The sequence below is a fragment of the Hydractinia symbiolongicarpus genome, chromosome 13, assembly GCF_029227915.1.
Source record: "Hydractinia symbiolongicarpus strain clone_291-10 chromosome 13, HSymV2.1, whole genome shotgun sequence".
Lineage (NCBI taxonomy): Eukaryota > Metazoa > Cnidaria > Hydrozoa > Anthoathecata > Hydractiniidae > Hydractinia > Hydractinia symbiolongicarpus.
The window spans coordinates 22,279,014-22,299,514 of NC_079887.1; the positions used below are offsets into that span (position 1 = coordinate 22,279,014).

Sequence of the window (20,501 nt, forward strand, 5' to 3'; positions counted from 1 at the left end):
TTGAAGAAAGTCGAGATTTTTGATAAATGCACATGAAAATCTAAGACTCTGACCTTTTTTTCGCGATACAAGCGGAAACAGAAATTAGGACCAAGGAAAGGTGCATTAGTACTTTCTGAATCAGTAACAAAATAGTAGAAATAGCCTCCTAAAAACATTTGAACGCTCAGAGTGCAACTCCGGCTTTAGGCATAAAATGACCCATTATATCACCGGTGAGGACGTTCCCACTGACGCCAAAACTAAAGATGAAAAAAATTTTTGTGGATCGCTTTTATCGCCATCAATTGGTTTATATGCAACGGTCTCCAAATATTTTGAATTTATCAGAGTTGGAATTCTCCTGCCAGGGGGACGCACTATTTCATCTATTTTCCGCGAAAACGTTCATAAATTTTGAGATAGTTACACCTTGTTTCCGTTTGACTTTATTTTATACTATAGCGCAAAAAGCTCAAGCGTTTCTTGTTACCTGACAAAATTAGACATTTAGCTTTCATGGTAATACAACCATAACGTCATTTGGCATGGTACTTATATCAAACTATCAAAGTGGAACTAAAACATGATAGGTAGAAAGAAGCAGAGTTCCGTATGCTAACTTAGACATTCAATCTTTTATACTTTATTTCACTCGCCCCTCTCAAAATTCAAGTTAGGTGTAGTGCGCTGCAACACACAAGAAACCACCACACAGTTATACGATTTGGTTTCATTCGACAATATATAAGTTTACAATTCCATATTCTTTCCTTGTCTTCGTCCGCCATGGAAACGATCTAAAAGAAAAACAAAAGTGTTTTACAACACATACACTGAAATATTTCAAGAAAAAAAATGGGCATACTAATCTCTAAAAATATTTAGAAGACATTTTTAAAAAAAAACATGGTCTCTTGCGAAAGTTTACACCATCATTTTTTGCCTTTTACTGGTATTATATGGAAAACTCACTTCTCGTTTGTGATTGATTCTTTCCCCCTTGATAGCCTTGAGTTTTTTCGCGTTGAAAAATAGGTCCATACTTGAAATCTAAAATTCTTTCGTGATGTTCAACTAACGTATTTAGCTAAAAAAAAAAAAAAAAAACAGATAAATACTTTATGTTTCAATTGCTTTCATATTCAAAACACGAAATAGTTTTGAATAACTCCTAACAAACGCAGTTGATCTTCCATTTGTGCAAATGCGACATTAATATCTACGATCAAGTCACTGACGTTCAAATGGAGAATTGCTACAAAACGAATTGCAAAAACACCGAAGCAGAAAACGTTAATTCCAGAAATTATCAAGAAAATTTGTGCGTAAGAACTCCATAGATCCTTTGCGCATATTCATCAGATTGTCTTGTGTAGAATTCAAACAACACTATTATTATTATTATTATTATTACTATTATTTACCCAGGATAGCCTCTTCAGTTCCTATTGGTACTGCTATCAACGAGGGTCCTGCGAAGGGGGTCCTAGCGCATTTAAAGCTCCCATTTGAGCTACGAAAGTCGTGGAAGCACAGCAATCGCTCGACTAGACAACCGCCTAAGATATCAATCCTATTCTCATGCTGAGCGCTAAGCAGAAAGGATAGATTCACACTTTTATAGTCTCTGGCATGACTCGGCCGGGGTTTGAACCCAAGACCTCCCGCACTGAAAGCGAACGCTCTACCACAAGGCTATCAGTCGGTATCAGTAGATATCGGTATCAGTAGATAAGTAACAAAAGCCGTGCATTTTTGGAGCTGGTTAATTCTAAAAAGGTTAACAAATCAATGTTTTGGGGAGCCCGAGAAGTGTTCCAATTGCTTTCATATTCAAAACACGAAATAGTTTTGAATAACTCCTAACAAGAGCAGTTTTGATCTTCCATTTGTGCAAATGCGACATTAATATCTACGATCAAGTCACTGACGTTCAAATGGAGAATTTCTACGTGGGGTGCAACTAATTTTATGAAAAATAAAGTTATTATATTTCCTAATTATTCAATTTCGCGATTACGGTATTCTGCATCATGCTTTCCATATCTACTCTTGAAAATTTGGAGAGTATATAATCTGTTATTTTATTTCGCGGGTGTTAATAGAAATTGTGAATTTTTGCACCCACGAACTCTAAAAGTGATTTTTCAAATTAGGATACAAGTCCTAAAATTCCTTAATTTTCCATAATTCTGTTTAAAGCTCTCCGATTTTTCAGTTTTGTTGACAACCCTGGTAAACCAAACACAATGTTATAACTCTCTCCCATAGTTCTGCTTACCTTATCAGACAACTGTAATGTAATACTTTGTAAGTAAGTTGGTTCAGCACCGTGATGGAGTACAAGCGTTTGAGTGGGCTCATCCCAAGAGGCCTGCAAAAGGACAAATTTGTTATTAATGTGAAATTGCCATAGTAAAGAAAGACATGAGAAAAAGATGAGAGTAATCCAAGATTGAAACACATTTTAATGTTGCGTTTAGCCAAAAAGATTGTTAATGTTTTCCTACCTGCAATTCTTCATTGATAATCATCTTACTGATGGTACTATGAACAACTTGAGGAGGTAGATCAAACATCTCAGCTAAGTTGTGCATACTAAAAAACATGATATTGAAGAACAGATATATAACAGCGAAAGCTTGTATGTCAAACAAAACCTTGGTGTCCTAAGTCAATACATTCAAACCTCTTTCTGAAATTTGCTCCTTATTCGAAACTTAACTACCTTGAATTTTCAACTATATATTTAGTCCCCAAGACCAAAATTGCAACAAGTGTTGAATGTATACTGCAAGCCATGTTAAAAATTTATTAGGATGCTGGAAGTGGTAAAATTAACATTCTCTGTATTTGACTCTCATAGAATTTGCTAACATTTATTTTACCTGCTTTCAAATTGTCACAGTACTTCGGTAGGAGCCGTTCGTTGTCCACAGTTACTTTGGTTGTAATAAATAAAGATTGAAAATAAATAAATTTATAAAAATATACCTGATTGAATCATAAACTTTGTTATACGTAAACAAATATGTTCGTAAACTCTCTTCTTGAATTTTTCTAGAAATAAAAAAGAAGAAGATTATTTCACTAATTGATTTTGCAAATTCAAATTCGCTAAAACATTTCTCCGCCACGTCGTACAACGAAGCGACACAAGAGATATCTTCAATTGCAACACAAATTTAGATTTTGTTTGAAAAAAAAGGTTTAGAATGCCTGTAAGTGTTCCAATTGCTTTCATATTCAAAACACGAAATAGTTTTGAATAACTCCTAACAAGAGCAGTTGATCTTCCATTTGTGCAAATGCGACATTAATATCTACGATCAAGTCACTGACGTTCAAATGGGAAATTTACCTTTGAAATCACGTACAGCTACGGTTTAATAAAAACATTCGTTTTGAAAGGCGTTGTCTAATGTGTAGATGCGGTAACTCACTTGCCACAACATGCTTGTGCTTTACATTGAACCAACTTATTTATAAATATGAAACGTATTTCGAAACACTTGCCACCTCGATTGACTTTTCAATAGACTTTTTTTAAAAAAATGTTCCAATTGCTTTCATATTCAAAACACGAAATAGTTTTGAATAACTCCTAACAAGAGCAGTTCATCTTCCATTTGTGCAAATGCGACATTAATATCTACGATCAAGTCACTGACGTTCAAATGGGGAAAGGGCGACGTTTTATTTGAACTCCAACTGTGAAAAAAAACAAATATTACCTAGTTAACATAGCTTTTACTCCTTCTGCATTAGGGAACAATTCCCAACAAGACACAGCAAGGATGTTTTCCTTGCATTTCTTCCAATCGCCCTTCATCATGGCTTTCGAAGCAGCAACAACATGATCTCTCATGCTTTCCGGTAGACCTTTAATACAAAACAACAAAGTGAATGGCAATAATTGAAATTGATCGTTTACATATTGATATAGTTTGGAAACCTACCAACGAGTGCTTGTTTTGCACTCAAACGAAGTTGATATCGAAAACTTTTGCTGATGATTCTGCGGTTGTAATCATACTCGTGAGCTAAAGATAACATGCATGGAAATTGTTACTTAGCCAAACATATATATACGATCATTTTTTTGAAAAATTATTTTCAAAAAATGCAGCTAAAGAGTTTTATATAAGAATGTCTAGTGAGATCTTGTCTGTTGCAATTCAGCTCGTTGTACATACAGTCTATGATTAATTCCTATTTGACAAGATGCATTTTCAAGTTTCCTATAAACCTTATGATAAAAGAAAAAGATCAGTATACGATATTATTTACTCACCTGCCATATAAGGTACTTCCAACAACATTGCAGAAGTTAAATAAACGCACTCAAGCAACTCTAGGTTGATGTGCATGTGAAATGGAAGCTAAAAATATAATAAATGAAAAGGATAAGGGTTCTTTTGAATTAGTCTCTGAAGACAAAAGTGGTATACTTAAAGACAAAGAAAAAAGCTATGGGATATGTTCCTCTATAAGAATGTATTTCTATTTTTGTTAATAGAAAAAAGAAAATTACCATTCTTCGCTTATCTATTTTTTCTTGTTCAGGAGAACGTTCTACATTCTTCAAGTTCATCAACCCTTGCGCCAACAGCTCTTTAGCACGACCTGTTGCTTGGATGTCTTGTAGAGCTGTATGAGCATCCCTTATCATACCATGTCGGAACGCGCACAAACCAAGTTGAACCATAGTTCGATTATATAATATCTAAAACATTATTAGCCAGTTTAGAGTATTCCTTATACTTTTACCATTTAAAAAATTAATGCATGTTGAATGTGAATTTAAACTTATTTTATTGAAATAAATATTAAAATAATAGAAAATATTTTATTGAAAATATTGCACATACCTGGGTTAACACGTCAGAATATTGGATATTCTCCTGCAAATGTGAGATCAGCATTAAATCTCTAGCTTCATACCATCGATCGTGTTTTGCATGATGAAATATATGACAGAGCATAGCTCTCGTTCGAATACGATCAACTCCATTTGAATAAATATATTTACACATTCTGTTAAGCATTGCAGCGTCATCAGAGATTTGTTTTGTTTCAGTCATGACTTTCTCTTCTGTGGCAGCCTCAACTTTCTCTTCTGTAGTAGCCTCGCCTTCCGTAGTAGCCTCACCATCACCAGAAGTTGCCTCCTTCTTTTCCTCTGTTTTATTTTCAGTACCTGCTTCTTCAGCTCCTGGCTCTGCATTAGCACGCTTCTCCTCCCCTGATTTAATTTGTTTGTGAATTTCACGTAGTTCTTTAATGTCTAATTTGTAGTAAGTGTGTTCGATTCGTAACAAATATATTCTGCACAGATTTTCCGCTGATGCATCATTTTTTTCATTGAAATCAAGATACTTGTCAATCAAACCAACAACCTTGCCTTCATCCTTTAACCTATCATCAAGAAAATCCAATTTATAGTTCATTATTCTTCGAGTTGATTATTTGAAAAAAACATTTTTAGGTTTGAGCTAATGCAAGTATAAATTGGTCAAATAAAAAACTAAAGCTTAACCACAAAAAAGCCAATAAGACTTTGAATCTTAAGTTATTTGGTTAGATCCTCAATCTTTAGCAGTACTAATTTTTGCTGATGTCAGATTCTCTAATTTTCAATTTTTTTGACCTTCCCAAATTGTAAAACAGATTGTTCTATAATGCGAACAACACTGTAATAGTTGTGGTTAGCACATTTGTTTACTCCGACTACAATGCTGCTAAAAGAAAACTTTTGCAGTGTGAATAATCTGCAAAGCACTGACCAAGTGATGCCCTTTTACCATTTCGAGAAATAGCTTAAAACATGTCATCACAAACATTATGGGTGCATTCCATTAACACATAAGTCGTTAAATTTAATAATTTTACTCAAAATTCTGCTGAATCTATTTATTTAACTATGTTTTCAAGTTAAATTAGTACTTGAGTGAAATAGTCACTTAATTAAATTAACAACTCAAAGGTTTTTAAAATAAGTAATTAACAACTGACGCAGCTAAAAAAATATTTTATCAACAATCAATTCTTCTGATATTTAAATTAAAACCTGTGAAACAGAAGATGGAAAAAATGCTTGGAACGATGAAATGCCCCTTACGTTAATTGATTTATACGAAGTGGACATTGACAAATTTAAAAACCCGAGATTTAGGAAAGAAAATATATGAAAAGGTATGGCCCACTAGATTAAAAATGTTCAATACCTCCGTGGAGTAGATTTTCTTTTCTGACTTTGTACAATGGCGTGCAAAGTACCAGGTTCTTGTCAGAACGTACACAAAATGAGTTGACTGTTTGAGAAAATCTGGAAGTAGAAGCAAAGTTTGTATATTTTTCGAAGAAATGCAAGAAGTCATTGGTAAGCGCCCGATGTTATTTTGCCCACAACCTGCAGCTCAAGCAGTAGGAATAAAGTCAGAAAAGAATTATAGAAAATAGAAGAGGGACAGGAAGATGATATTAAGTTAATAGTTAAAATAAGTTTTAATTCGTAATTATAAAATATTAAATTTTTTTGCAATGCTAAGTCATCTTTATGGTTGAGATCTCCAGCTGTCATCCCATATACCACAAAGTTGTAACTTCATCTTTATTGATAATTAGAAAATTTGTGCATTAGTGCAAACTGCAATTACAAATGTTGGAATTTCTTCAACATTAAAAATATTGACAAATTGCATTTGAGGAAACCTAGACTAAAGCATGAAGAAAAACAACCTTTTTTACTAGCGTACGTTTCGTTGTGGTTCTACGGTGTTTCTACGATGCTTTTTTAGGTATATGATCTTATGTTAATAGCACCAACAACTTCTTCCAACTCACGCATTCTCAGAAAACCACCACTGATTTCTGACAAGTCCTCAGGAGATGGTCAACAAACAAACAAATAATTTTTTCAATGATCCCTTGAACAACGCGTCTGATAACGTGAAATATTGATGACTTTGTTTGGTTAAATTTGTTGCTTATTCGCACTAACTGTTCTTTTCGTGAAGCGAACAACAAAAAGACACAAATTGGTTTATTGACCATATATGGGAAGAATAACAATAATGTCATTCAAGCAAGAGATTGATTGTTACCAACAGTATCAAGCAACATCCCTCAAATTGTTTTTATAGCATAACATAATCCCCCCTTCATGACAACTGATTGTGTCAGAAGGGTCTACAAATATGCATTTTTATTTAGGATTTTGCAAGACTTATATCTATATATATCTACTGGCAAATCGAACATAGTTGTACCTTTGCTGTTTTTCTGTAAAGTTTCTAATATTTTTGTTAGGGGACATGTGGTTTTATGGTGTTCATACGGGTGCTTTTTTATGTATATGACCTTACACGTCAATAGGACTAACAACTCCTTATAACTCACAGATTATAAGGAAACCACCACTGATTTCTGACAACTCCTTGGGAGTTGGCCAACAAACAAACAAATAATTCTTTTAATGGTAGCTCAAACCTGTCTAATAATTCCAAATATTGATGACGTTGTTTAGTTAAATTTGTCGCTTATTTAGATATTTGTTACTTTAGGAGATTTTTTTTCTGAAAAAAAAAGAGAAGCAGTGAAGAACAACTCCGTAAGTTTTTTCACTGATTCATAGGTCGCGCGAAAATGCATTTCGAATACACTTGGTTGTTATCTAAAAACATTTACTACAAAATGCACAAGTTCAATAATCACTTTTGCAAAGCATTTTTAAAATATTTCACTTGTTTTACTTCACCTTCACGTACAGAAGAGAAAAAATCATCATATGGAAGAACTTTCTGCCATAACTGATGCAACCATCATTCGTTGCCGTTGCGCAATTGCCATATTTGTTTTGATTATGTCGTGTTTCCCATGTATTTGAATAAATTACGGAACATGTAAAAACAAGATAATTTATGAAACCCTCGCATTGCATTTCATGGAAAATTTGAGAATCTTGCATATATAGCTCATTCCGTTTTGTAAAAATGTATGTACTTTGAGGTAAGCCGATTTAGCTCGTTGTGATATTTTTCGGAATTTTTGTGTTAAATGGAATGCACCCTACGTCTCGCATCATAGAATCAAAACTTAACACTATATTTTTTGTAACGCAGAACTCCTTCTTCACTTACTTTTCAATATATTCAGGTGAGTGACCATCTGTGCTTTGTAAGATCTTACTAAATTCCAAATCTACCCTTTCTAACAAAGTCACTGGATCTTCCTGCAATATGTAAGGTCTTGTGGTATCCTATAAAATAAAAAAAAACAGAGAAATGTTTTTATATTGTGTTTTTGTTACAACACGAGTATATTTATAAAATTTAAATGAATGGAAAGAACTATAATTATTATTCTCAAAATTGTTTTAAGTAACCGATGTAAGTATTACTGGTTTTAAAACATAGCAGTTTTGCTTCTGAAATAAATTTAAATTTAAATGAAAATAATTGTTCTTGTTAGACCAAAGTTACTTTTCTAATTAGTAACAGCTTGTCCCTCAGTGACAGCTTGTGCTTCACAAAATTTACTGTGACAAATTTTTTTTTACAATTTTTCTACTTCAACTAAATTTGTTTTGAACTTTCTGATAACCCTGTCAAACTATTGAATTTTTTTTATACTTTCCATTCTGTTTGTGCTTGGATAATAAATAAACATTACAAACCTTTCAACACTGGCCATATGCCCGGTGTTCTGTTTGTTCAAAAAGCTGCAACTAAGGCCCAGATATTTTACAAATCGCTACCTTAGTTCTAAAGGGGCCTAAGTCCAGGTCCCCCAAATTCTAAAGTCCATTTTTATTAAAATTGAGAATTTTGATTCTTCTGAATCTCTGGATCGCTGGCTTTCTTTTGATGTGTCTGATGTATGGGTTTTGAGGTTAGAAAGTCTTAAAAATTGATAACAAACCTTTGATAAAAAACATATTTAATTTTAAAAAGGCCTAAGTCCTTTAAGGTTTAATACATATGGGCCTAAGTCCATCTGGATGAAATGCTTCAGTTTTAAAAAGGCCCAAGTCAATGGGAAAGGGCTTAAGTCCATATTAAACTTAATTTAAATAAAAACAAAAGGACCTAAGTCCATTTATTTTTTAACAGCCCAGCATTATGGTTGGTTGTGAGTAGATGAAAAAATTGAATATAGTGTATTAATGATCCAATGGTGATAAAGAAAAGCAACAAAATCTGCATAGTGTATTTTCATACGTGGTTAAGTCCTTATAGTTTAAATTAGTAAGCATTAAAGAGGCTTAAGTCCTTTTTGTTGTTTTTACTTGGTAGCACATGATTTATTTATTTTGCCAATAACAGCTTTTGATCCAAGAAACAAAATCATAATCATGGATTTCAGAAAAGTTTTACTTCCATACCTAAATATTAAAAACTAGTCTATTAAGCCCGTAGAAAAATCCACTTAGGCAGGATAACAGAGAAAAACAACCGTCATTTAAATTTTGCTGACGTCAGCAGAGACCAGTCAGAACACAAAAAAAAGAATTTTCAGAACTTTGTATGCCTGTTGCCTTCATTGTATGGATCTGAAAACGCTGATCAAAAAATGTATAGGATCAAGAAAATGTATAGGATTGTGTACTTTTGACAAACGGATGCAGAGATATTAGGGTTTAAAGGTTTTTTGATGACGTCATTAACCCGTCCGTTTCGAAACGGGTTCGGTGAACCGGGTTTGGAAAACTTACCCAAATTGGTCCCAGGTAGTCCCAGTAGCAGGAGATGACGTCAGTTATTTCCACCCGTTTCCAAGTTATTTAGCCTTAAATTTAAAAGTGCAATGCAATGGCTTCACTAATCCTAATACACTTTCCTTTGGCGTCTGTCAAAGTTTGGTAATTTACAGAAAACATTTACAGGCGATGTTTTAGAGACTTTATTAAAGAAATTCTATCCACTTTGCAAAAGTGACAGACAGACAGACAGAACTGGTGTATAATTATGTAGATGACTTCAGAATCAAGTAAAAACTTTAATTGCAGTTTTCTCAAAATCAAGAAAATGGACTTAGGCCCCTTTAGAATTAAGGCTCTCAGGACTTAGTCCCTTTTAGAATTAAGGCACTCAGAACTTTAGCCCTTTTAGAACTAAGGTAGCGGAATATTACCAACAAGAAAATGATAAATGCTGAGTAGCATAAAATAATAGTCCCTTCTAAATAAAATCCTAGAACTCTGATCAGATATACTAGCTAATATTAGGTTTTAAAAAGCCCAGATCAGTTTTTATTAAAAAAATTACCGCCATGAAATACTTTCTGCCCACTTAAAAGACTGGTTCATTATTTTAATATTGCTCATCTGTCACCAAATCGAAAATCAAATTATTGCTATGGCCTTGGGAAAGACAGAAAATCATAGAAGGCTTCGAAAAAGTATGTAGTATGCACATCTACTATTTTAAATGTTTCCTGATGTGGACATTTGCTATTTTGGACAAAATTAAAATGTAAATTAAATTAAATTCTAAACTTTGCTACTCTGAAAGAGAAGAATATAAACGAAATTGGTGTAAAGATAACATCAAACAAAATACATTTCAGAAGCATGTATTAGCAACAAGGGGAAAAAATTAAGGATAACAACAAATATCATTTAAGCAAGAGATTGATTGTTACTAACAGTATCAAGCAACATCCCTCAAATTGTTTTTATAGCATAACATAATCCCCCCTTCACGACAACTGATTGTGTCAGAAGGGTCTACAAATATGCATTTTTGGGAAAAATTCAAAGCAAGGCCAAATAGAAGGTAAAAAAAATGAAATAATAATATAGTATTACCTCTACGTTCTCCTCCACTGCTTGCTGAAATAATATATCTGAATTGTTGATGATAGTGTCATAAATTTCTTTGGTAACATCAAGTAATCTTAAAAAAAAAAAATTGGATTTAGAATTAGCATTTTATTGTAGGTTAAAAAACAAAAGTAAAAAAAGCTGACCGATTCCACATGTCAGGTTTTAGTGCTACATCGGTTCCAGCTGAAGAATCCATAATGGCAGAAGCAATATTAAAAAGAAGTTTTAGAGACATTGCCGGTCCTAAGTTATGCTTTTCTGAAATAGACTTCAATTCAACAAAGTAATCCACTTGTTCGCTTCTGTCAGTTCCTTTTTTGCCACGCACAGCAAGAATTTCATGAAATTTTTTCATTACAGCTTGATGATTAATTTCTGTATCTTTAGGAAAAAGCACTTTCATTTTATCGCTCTGTTTTAAGACTTGTGTCCAGCCCTCTTCTTTTGCCTTCTTTTCAGTTTTATCAGATCTGTCTTTCTTCGCACGCTTTGTCCCAGTTTTATCTTCTTTCATGCTAATAACAGAAAGGAAAGGCTGGTGAGAATGTCAATTTTTTTAAAAAAACATTTAAGCGTAAACGTCAGTTCTTACGTTGTGGATTTCAAGAACATCCAAGCTTCATATTGTCTTCTACCACCTTCTGTAAGTTCATCGTCACTTGACGAATCTTCATCAGAGTCTGTACCAAAGAAATCATCGCTATCATCATCATCTTGATTGATCTAAATGGAAATGCTGGAAGTTTATCAGAGCAGAGAATTTTTTTCGATAATAACAATAAAATAACAGTTTTATTAAGGGGGTCATCTACAAATTTCGTACGACAATTTATACAAATATATACAAATTTAATTGCTTATAATTTGTATATGTATTTTATACGAAATATTTTCCAATACGAATTGCAATACAAATTTTTAAACGAATGGCCATACGAATTTAATTTTCAATATAATTTCTTCATAGAAATCTAACTTTTCGCTATACAACTAGCCTTGAAATAAACATTAACAATTTCTAAACGCCGTTCTTAATAGTTCAAATGATTAGAACTTACAAACAACCATCTCTAAACGCTGTTCGTGCGAATTTTGAAGGATTGGTACTTATAAACAAAATGATTAAACTTTCAATGTGATATTAAATAATATATCTCACCGCTTTTCGTTCTTAAACATTAAAAATACGATCTAAAAAAGTATTTCTATCGCCGCTTTTCGTTCTTAAACTTTTAAACACGATCTAACAAAGCATTTCTATCACCATTTTTTGTTTTTAAATTTTTAAAACATGATCTAACGAAGCTTTTTTATCGCCGTTCTTCGTTCTTAGGTTTTTAAAAGGCGATATAAAAAAGTTACGTACGCTTACATCTGGAATGTGCTGTATTTATATAAGATTTGTACGATTATTTTTAAAAAAACCCATACGCATTTAATGATAAAACACTCATCTAATTAAAAATCAAAAATTTTTGTTTTACTGTTCATACGAATTTAAATAATGTATGGCAAAAAAAAAATTCGTATAGCATATACAAATTTTTTTAATACGAATTGCTAGTAATTTTGTAGATGACCCCTAATTCTTTATCTGCCACCACCAACACAATAATTAGTTTCATTTATTAACAAATGTTTACATATCAGACAAGCAATTATTTACCGGTTTTGAAACTGTTGCTTTTGAGGTTCTCTCTTCTTCATTGTCTATAAAAAACAGAAAAAAATTACTTCGTGAATTGAACAGCTTTGTAAAATGAAGACAAAAAAGAATAATCCTAAGAGAAGATAATTATGTTTACCAGGTGACTGACAGACGTGGTTACACAAAAAAACCAATCTGCTAATTAACCTCATTTTAATCTTGCAAAACAAAAGTTTACTGCAAGTCACAAGATAGACAAGTAGCTAAAAATGTTGTGCTATATTTAAAATACACTTTAATGCAAATTAATAATCATCTTCCCTAAGCATTAGAAAAATTAAAAAAAAAATTAACATGGATTTTATCACATTTTTATATAACCAACATTAACATTAACCATAAAAATATGTTTAACAGGTGACTGACAGACGTGGTTACACAAAAAAACCTATCTGCTAATTAACCTCATTTCAATCTTGCAAAACAATTGTTTAGTGCAAGTCACAAGATAGACAAGTAGCTAAAAATGTTGTGCTATATTTAAAATACACTTTAATGCAATTTAATGATCATCTTCCCTAAACATTAGAAAATTTTAAAAAAAAATTAACATGGATTTTATCACATTTATATAACCAACATTAACATAAACCATAAAAATATGTTTAACAGGTGACTGACAGACGTGGTTACACAAAAAACCAATCTGCTAATTAACCTCATTTCAATCTTGCAAAACAATTGTTTAGTGCAAGTCACAAGATAGACAAGTAGCTAAAAATGTTGTGCTATATTTAAAATACACTTTAATGCAATTTAATAATCATCTTCCCTAAACATTAGAAAATTTAAAAAAAAAATTAACATGGATTTTATCACATTTATATAACCAACATTAACATTAACCATAAAAATATGTTTAACAGGTGACTGACAGAAGTGGTTACACAAAAAAACCAATCTGCTAATTAACCTCATTTTAATTTTGCAAAACAATTGTTTACTGCAAGTCACAAGATGGACAAGTAGCTAAAAATGTTGTGCTATGCTTAGAAGGTGTTAACCCAAAAGTTATTTTTTGATATTTAATAGAACAAAAGTCAACAACTTCAAAAATTTAAGTTTCGTTTCATGCTTCAACGACAGTAAAAAAAACTGAGCATTCATGACATAAATATGTGCAGAAAATCTCTTTTCCATTCTATCTTGTTTGTTCTAAGTTGTTATCCTAATTTCTGTTAAAAAAATATTGTATATATAAAGTGAGTTAGTTGATTTTTTATGTGTTGTGCATGCAGACTTTTTCTCTTTGCAATATTTTTTTTGCGTGTGATCTTCCCTTTTCCACATGTACCCAAGATAGTAACGAACAGCCCATTATTAAATATTTTCTTTATTCGTACTCCACATCATCATCATCTTCATCATTCTCGGCTTAACGTCCGTTTTCCATGCTAGCATGGGTTGGACGGGTAATATTAATGACCCTCTTCCAATCTGATCTAGACTGTGTTAGATCTAAACTCAACTTCCTTTGTAACAAGTCTGTCCTTATAACCTCCTGCCAAGTCTTTCTTGGTCTTCCTCTGGGCTTTGCCCCAGGAACTATCAAGTCTCCACATGCTTTAATTTTGAATGTGGGCTCAACAGTGCGCTTAAATACAACACATAAATACAGTTGTTTTGTTGTGATAATTACACGAGCTCTCGTTTCAAGTTTTTTGGTACTCATTTGGTACTAAATATATATCCAAAGTATGTATGCTTCAAAGAAACAATAAAGACGACAGCTGCGGCTTGTTCCAGTATATGCTTTTCGCATATACGCGACATTTAAGTTATACTTTTTTGTGATTTTATGGACCAGCTGGATCATATATCAAAAATAAAATTTTTGCATTAACTTCCCGTTTAGGGTACAAGGTACACAATAACTTAGGCCTGGTTACTTCTGTTATTCAAGCTGTCAATGGAGAAAATGTTTGGTCTGATTGCAGGACAATTTTTGCATAAATTATCGACTTTAATGTTTACAGGAAATTGTTTAACAGGTGACTGACAGATATGATTACAACAGAAACCAATCTGCTAATTAACCTCATCTTAATATTGCACATCTATAGACCATTAAGTCACAATTCTACAAAATGGTTTGGAATGTATTGACATGCTTTTAAAAATGACAGCAGAAACGTTTACACAAACCTGAGACAGTTTTATCAGCTTCTTCTTCCTCTACTTCATCTTCTTCAAATTTGTCAGGATCCTGAAAAAGTTTTTTAAATAGTTAAATAAAAAAAATAGTGAATTTAAAATTTGTGAAACATAGTTTTCTTAATTTTCTGCATTCTATTTAACAGATTTTAATGCATATTGGATTAAAAATAAAAAAAGGGGGAATTTTCAAAGCATTATTAATAGTAAAATTAAATTCAAGTAAGTTTATTTGGCAGACTAACGTAACATAATCGATTATAGTCTAAAAAGACTCTTCCAAGACTGGGTCAGATTTTAAGCCCTAATTGCCAGAGATTTGTCCACACGCTACCAACTTGTGCCACAAAATTATTACATATACAAGTTAATACAATAAAAATAACAAAATACTAACTGCTCTATACTCTTCTATTTTTGCTTCAAAATTGCGATTATATTTTTTCAGTTTTTGTCGAAGACTTGCCAATGCCTAAAAAAAAATAGGAAATAACATTATTTTCTTAAACAAAAATAAGCTCATAATTAAAATATTGTAAATAACTAAAAACTACAAACCACAATAAACATTTTCCTTGGTTGACAGGAAAGGAACTTAACATTCACCATCTGAGTCATGAATTTTCTCCTAGATGTTAAATATATATGAAACTTAAAAAAAACACAATTGAGATACCTTGGCATTAAGTTTATGAAGTTTCTTCCTGCCTTCCGTATCTTCCCATTGCTAGAAAGAAATTCATATTAGCTTGAATCTAAATTTGTTACAATGATCAATCACTTCTTTTTTTATAACTTTCATGAAGGGTAAACATATACCTGCTGTAAATAATCTTCCAAATCAGCCAAACATTTCACATAAAAGTTTGGAATACCTTCCCTCTCAACAACATTTTTTGATTTATCATATTCCTTTGTTAAGTTTTCGTATTCTGTAGACAAGAAATAAAAACTACGTTATTTAGGTTATATATATAATTTAAAGTTGTATTCTTAGTTATTTAAGATCTATAAATTTGAATTTCCTATGCATGCATGAATTGCATTGTCTAATAATGACAAGTTTTTGCTTATGTAACAATCAATATTAAATCTTTTACACCGATTTTTAAAACCACTGGAGAAATGAACGGCCAAGCATTGCAGTTGTAAAGATGTTTTCATTTCATGTAAAAACGAGAAATACTGTGTCGCGGGCAAATGGTTACTTCAAGGACAAGTAAGAATGTATCTACAAAACTCACACTCGAACAAAAAGCATAAATTTACACAGTAAGAACTTGAATATTAAATAGCTTAAAACATGTTCTGTCAATCTAGAACTATAAAATGCGTAAAGGATAACCTGTTTGTATTTTGGCAATATCATTAATCTTCATACTATTTCGCATATATTTTATAGTTGTCTGTAGAATATCAAACCTAAAAATTAAGATTTCACAAGACTTTGTTTAAATGTGAAGAGAAAAAAACTTCGTAATAACATTAACAAAGGCAGAACCTTTTATCTTTGGCACTGCGAACAACTCTCTTCGTATCGTCTTCATCATCACTGAATTGATACACTCTACAAAGATAAGATAAGATAATTTTATTAATCAAAAATAGCTGTACAGTTCAAATAATTAAATAAATTTTAATATGAAGAGAAAAAACAAACAAACTATTTTTGAAGGGAGACCTTACCTAATAGCAGAAGCTAAGACGAGGATAAGGCCACCCTTGGACGAGTACAATAGACGGTACAGGACACACAAGACGGCACAAACATATATAATCACCAGATAAATGAACCGTGTGAGAACAAAGGGAAAATTTGTTACAAATTAATAAGAGGCATAAAATACTTCTTTAGATCACTTTCAGACCAAAGTAATCTATGGAAACAAATTTTTTAGTCATTGATGTCTGTATCTTATTCCAGGATTTAATGGTGTTAAATCTAATAGAATTTTTACCAAAACAAATGGTATTGACAGTAGGAAGATTGATCAAGCCAGCCTTTTCTGCACGAGTGCTCTGGGCAAAAAGGTGTTAATATTCTCAAATCTCCAATAACTGAGGACAGAAAAATAGGTTGAAATTTAATACAGTCCGCTCCATGCTTTATACAAAAATGAATACAATAGAAGCTACTGGAACAACAAGGTGACCTCCAATTAAATTTTAATATAATATATAGTCACATTTTTTTGAGAGTTAAGAACATGTTCCAAACAAATCTTGCTGAAATAGTTCTAAAATGGGACATCAGTGCATTTTACTTTGCTGATATAGCTTTGAATTTTAGTACTTTGTTACATATCATGGCTTCTCAAAACTGTCTGATACGTAATATACAACTTCTTTGACCAATAAGCTGTCCATTAAAACAAATACATATTGTGGTCAGATAAACATGATCTGCCAAAGTAGTATTTTAAAGCTTATCACCTTTTAAAACCACTACTTTGTGTATTACTACATGCAGCACTGGAATCAGGACACCTAACATCGTGAGCACCTATCATGCGCGACACGAACGATCCACGATCCTATCGTGACCATCGTGACAGAAAAAATGTTAACGAAGAGCTTCGTGATAGTCGCGATGTATAAAAAAATAACGATGCTATCGCGATCGTCACTATTAATCGTGATTGTCGCGATGGATTGTGAATAAAATTAAAAATATTAAACAATAGATGTGTATAGCTAATCTTGTGTCTTTGTTTTTGTTTTTTTACATTTAAAAATTCTTTTGGATCTTGTATTTTTATTAGAAATTGGATTTTAGAAATAAGGTGACTCAAACTTAATTACTTGTTCTACACGTGAAGTAGATAGTAGTTTACGGTCTGTGGGTCGAGAATGTATAAATGGTCGGAACAACAAAAAAATAAAAAACAACAACAGAGGAGGGTTTACGACAAGCATATTTTTCTGTGTATGTTTTTCTTGTATTAGCGAATGTTAAATTAGCGAATGTTCGATTTAATGAAAGTTCATGGAAAAATAAGAATGTGTGGTCGGAACAACAACAAAAAAATAATAATAAAAAAATAACAACAATATTTTTTAGTTGTGAAGGAAAAATAATAATTTGTCTCACTAAAAAAATTAGTTTGACCATAACTAGTACTCAAGGTGTAGAGATAAAAACATACCTGTATGTTTAAAAAAAGTTATGCAGCAAGAATTTTTCTAGTGTTGTTTACAAAGCTGTACAGCAAGAATTATTCTTGTGCTGTTTGGAAAGTTATACAGAATATACCTGTGTTGTTTTGAAAGATATACAGCAGATTATACTTAGGCTGTTTCGAAATTTATACAGCAAGTTATTATTTTTCCATTTAAAATAATAAAACACAAAATTTATTTTAGTTTTTTGCGCAGTCTTATAAGAAAACTAATATTTAAGTGCAAAAAAGTTTCACAGACTATAGCTTAGTTGACAATATTTAGAGTCTTTTGCGACATTAAAATTATTTATTTCATAACGGAGGAGGGTGTTACGACATGTTTATTTTACATTGTTTTAATTATTTTTCTAATATCATTGAAAAAGATTTAATGATATTAATTATTTTTCCTAAATGATATCAACTAAGAAATTTAAGATTTTAGCAAGCAGCGTAATTTTAAACATATATTAATCATAACGAAGGAGGGTGTTACGACATTCTTAATCTTAAACAAGAAAAAAGCTTACAACAACGAAAATATTTTTGATTTAAAAAAAAAAGAAACAATTATTCATATTTAATTGCGCTATTTTTATAATGTTTAAAGATGTATGATGACGGTCGCGATATGGATCGCGAAAGTCACGATGCATCGTGAAAGTCGACCCCACGATGGATCGCGACCTTCATGATGCTAAAAAATTTTACTATCGCGACAGCATCATGAATCGATGTTAGGTGTCCTGATTCCAGTACTGTATCAACGTGTGTTTTACAATCAACATTGGAGATATGTCTGAATAAAGAAAATGTTGCGCGGCTATGAGAAAAATCTGCGTTGAGGCTACTGCGCAGAAGCTGAAGAAAATACAACAAACAGTTTGCCAGCTCACAGCAGTGGGTATTTTTGGTAAAAAAAGGTTGTTTTCAGTTTTAATATTGAAGGTTTTAGGATGATTAGTACAGTGAAACTAGTTTTACAGATAACTTGGGTTGGATAAAATAAGGGTATGTTATTTTTACTCAACCGTGACAAGGTTTATTGTCTCTGTATATTCTGTATTATTCAGTATTGTACTGACAGAGCTTTATTTGTTGGATGTTGCCAGGAGTTGTCTAGTAGAGCGTAGGCCCTAATTGGGTCTGCGTAATGAGCATTAAATACTCTAGGAATCTCCATCTAAGCCATGGCCCCTCCTGGTAATAATAGACAGGGTATATCCCTCAATATTAATGAGGCTAGCCATGTAAAATATGCACATCTATCTATTTTCCACCTTACTTTTAAGGCCGACATCCCGAAGTATTTTGTGTTAGAGCTACTCGCAAATTTTGGCATCAAGGGTCGGAATAACTTGCTTGTTGTCCCCTCACAGCCACTACTATTACTATCGTCGCTGAAATGTAGCATAGTTAACTGCTGATAAAAAGTAGCTAGCTAATCTACCCACTAGTCTAGCGCAGCAATAAATAAAACTTGTTCAGCTACCTGGTTGGTGCCGTTGTTCTTGGTCTCACAAGTACTTCATCATCGCTTTCCTCTGACTCGCTTTCAGAGCTGTTTACTCTGAAAAAACGGGACATTTTCCCTTTACTTTAGGACAAAATAACAAATAAAATGAGCCGTTCCAGGAGGAACATGTGTCACGTTTCGTCGACTTCTGAAAAGTAAGATGGCAGCCAAGTGATTCTGGTTGGCAATCATACTATAAAACCGTGTTAATTATGACGTCATCCAAAATTTTATAATGGTTCTGTGCTCTTCAAGTAAGGACATTCATATAGAATATTAAATTATCATGACAAAAATGAAGTTTTTAGAGCAATATAATATTCTGGTTGTATTTTATTTAGATTTAAGGAAAAGAATTATTTTAAAAACGAGGTTATTGTTGGAAAGCTCGGCTATATAAAGGGTTTGACTGTAACTTTCAGCTCGAAATTGAGGCACTTAACGAACAGAAATATTTACGAAAATAGGTAATTTGTTCTACCTTTTGCTAAGGAACTTAGGGATAAGAATCGTTTTAATATTTACCGCTTTAATTGGGTTTGGCATAATTAGGAAATTCGGGAAACGTCTCTATAATATACAAATTATGCTTTAGCCAAAAACAAAAACAAAAAATAAAAAAATAATTTTAATAAGTTGGTGATTATTGTTACACGAAGTAAAAAGGATTGCGAATATTTATCAATCACCAAAAGTCGAAATAATTAACTGTGACTCCGTGGACAAGTGTTTTTATGTATGTTTAAACCTTTGTTGCCTGAAAATTTTTGCCAATTTTTGCTTTTGATTTTGTCGTTAACGGCCGGGGGAGATAAAAATTTACACGAAAGACAAAAAAATATACAATTTGATTGATTGTGAATGGTTATAAATCTCGTTTAGACGGCGCTACGGAAAAATAGCGACCGAGGTTGAGGCGTCATGCAAAACAACCGAGGTTTATTTCTCTGCGTAGCGCCTGAATAAAGGGTTATAAGCCATTTAGTACCTGGTAGCTTGGTAAAAACATAGGAATTAAAGTAAGCCAAGGTAGGTCTAAGTCACAAACATTTGGATGAATAGTAAAATACAACATGTTTATATATGTAGAAACCATGTCTTCTGACAATATAAACGTTGTTAGATCAACTCAAGAAAAATAATTTCTGTCGA

At 32.3% G+C, this 20,501-nt stretch overlaps 2 protein-coding genes across 2 annotated transcripts in view; both read right to left on the reverse strand.

The window, feature by feature from the left end:
• LOC130623337 (uncharacterized) overlaps positions 1–20,501 on the reverse strand; it is a 77,445-nt gene that overhangs the window by 43,944 nt on the left and 13,000 nt on the right. The gene's annotated exons all lie outside the window — the stretch shown is intronic.
• Positions 698–19,554, reverse strand: LOC130623320 (eukaryotic translation initiation factor 3 subunit C-like). The gene is made up of 22 exons (XM_057438790.1): positions 19,326–19,554; positions 16,174–16,239; positions 16,018–16,094; positions 15,492–15,604; positions 15,349–15,399; positions 15,070–15,144; positions 14,664–14,724; positions 12,477–12,520; positions 11,403–11,533; positions 10,954–11,325; positions 10,793–10,880; positions 8,124–8,242; positions 4,854–5,400; positions 4,517–4,708; positions 4,277–4,364; positions 3,942–4,025; positions 3,717–3,864; positions 2,977–3,042; positions 2,493–2,580; positions 2,264–2,356; positions 955–1,069; positions 698–779 (listed from the first exon to the last, which is right to left on the reverse strand). Exons 1-22 carry the CDS (start codon positions 19,418–19,420, stop codon positions 733–735), a joined length of 2,760 nt encoding a protein of 919 aa, XP_057294773.1. The 5' UTR covers positions 19,421–19,554; the 3' UTR covers positions 698–732.

Excerpts from the sequence above, each read along its gene's own strand:
- LOC130623320 (XM_057438790.1), bottom strand. The coding sequence starts at position 19,420 with ATGTCCCGTTTTTTCAGAGTAAACAGCTCTGAAAGCGAGTCAGAGGAA. Across the intron at positions 15,145-15,348 it reads TTCATAAACTTAATGCCAAG|GCATTGGCAAGTCTTCGACA; the intron begins GTATCTCAATTG and ends ATTTTTTTTTAG. Across the intron at positions 5,401-8,123 it reads TCACCTGAATATATTGAAAA|GTTAAAGGATGAAGGCAAGG; the intron begins GTAAGTGAAGAA and ends TCTTGATGATAG.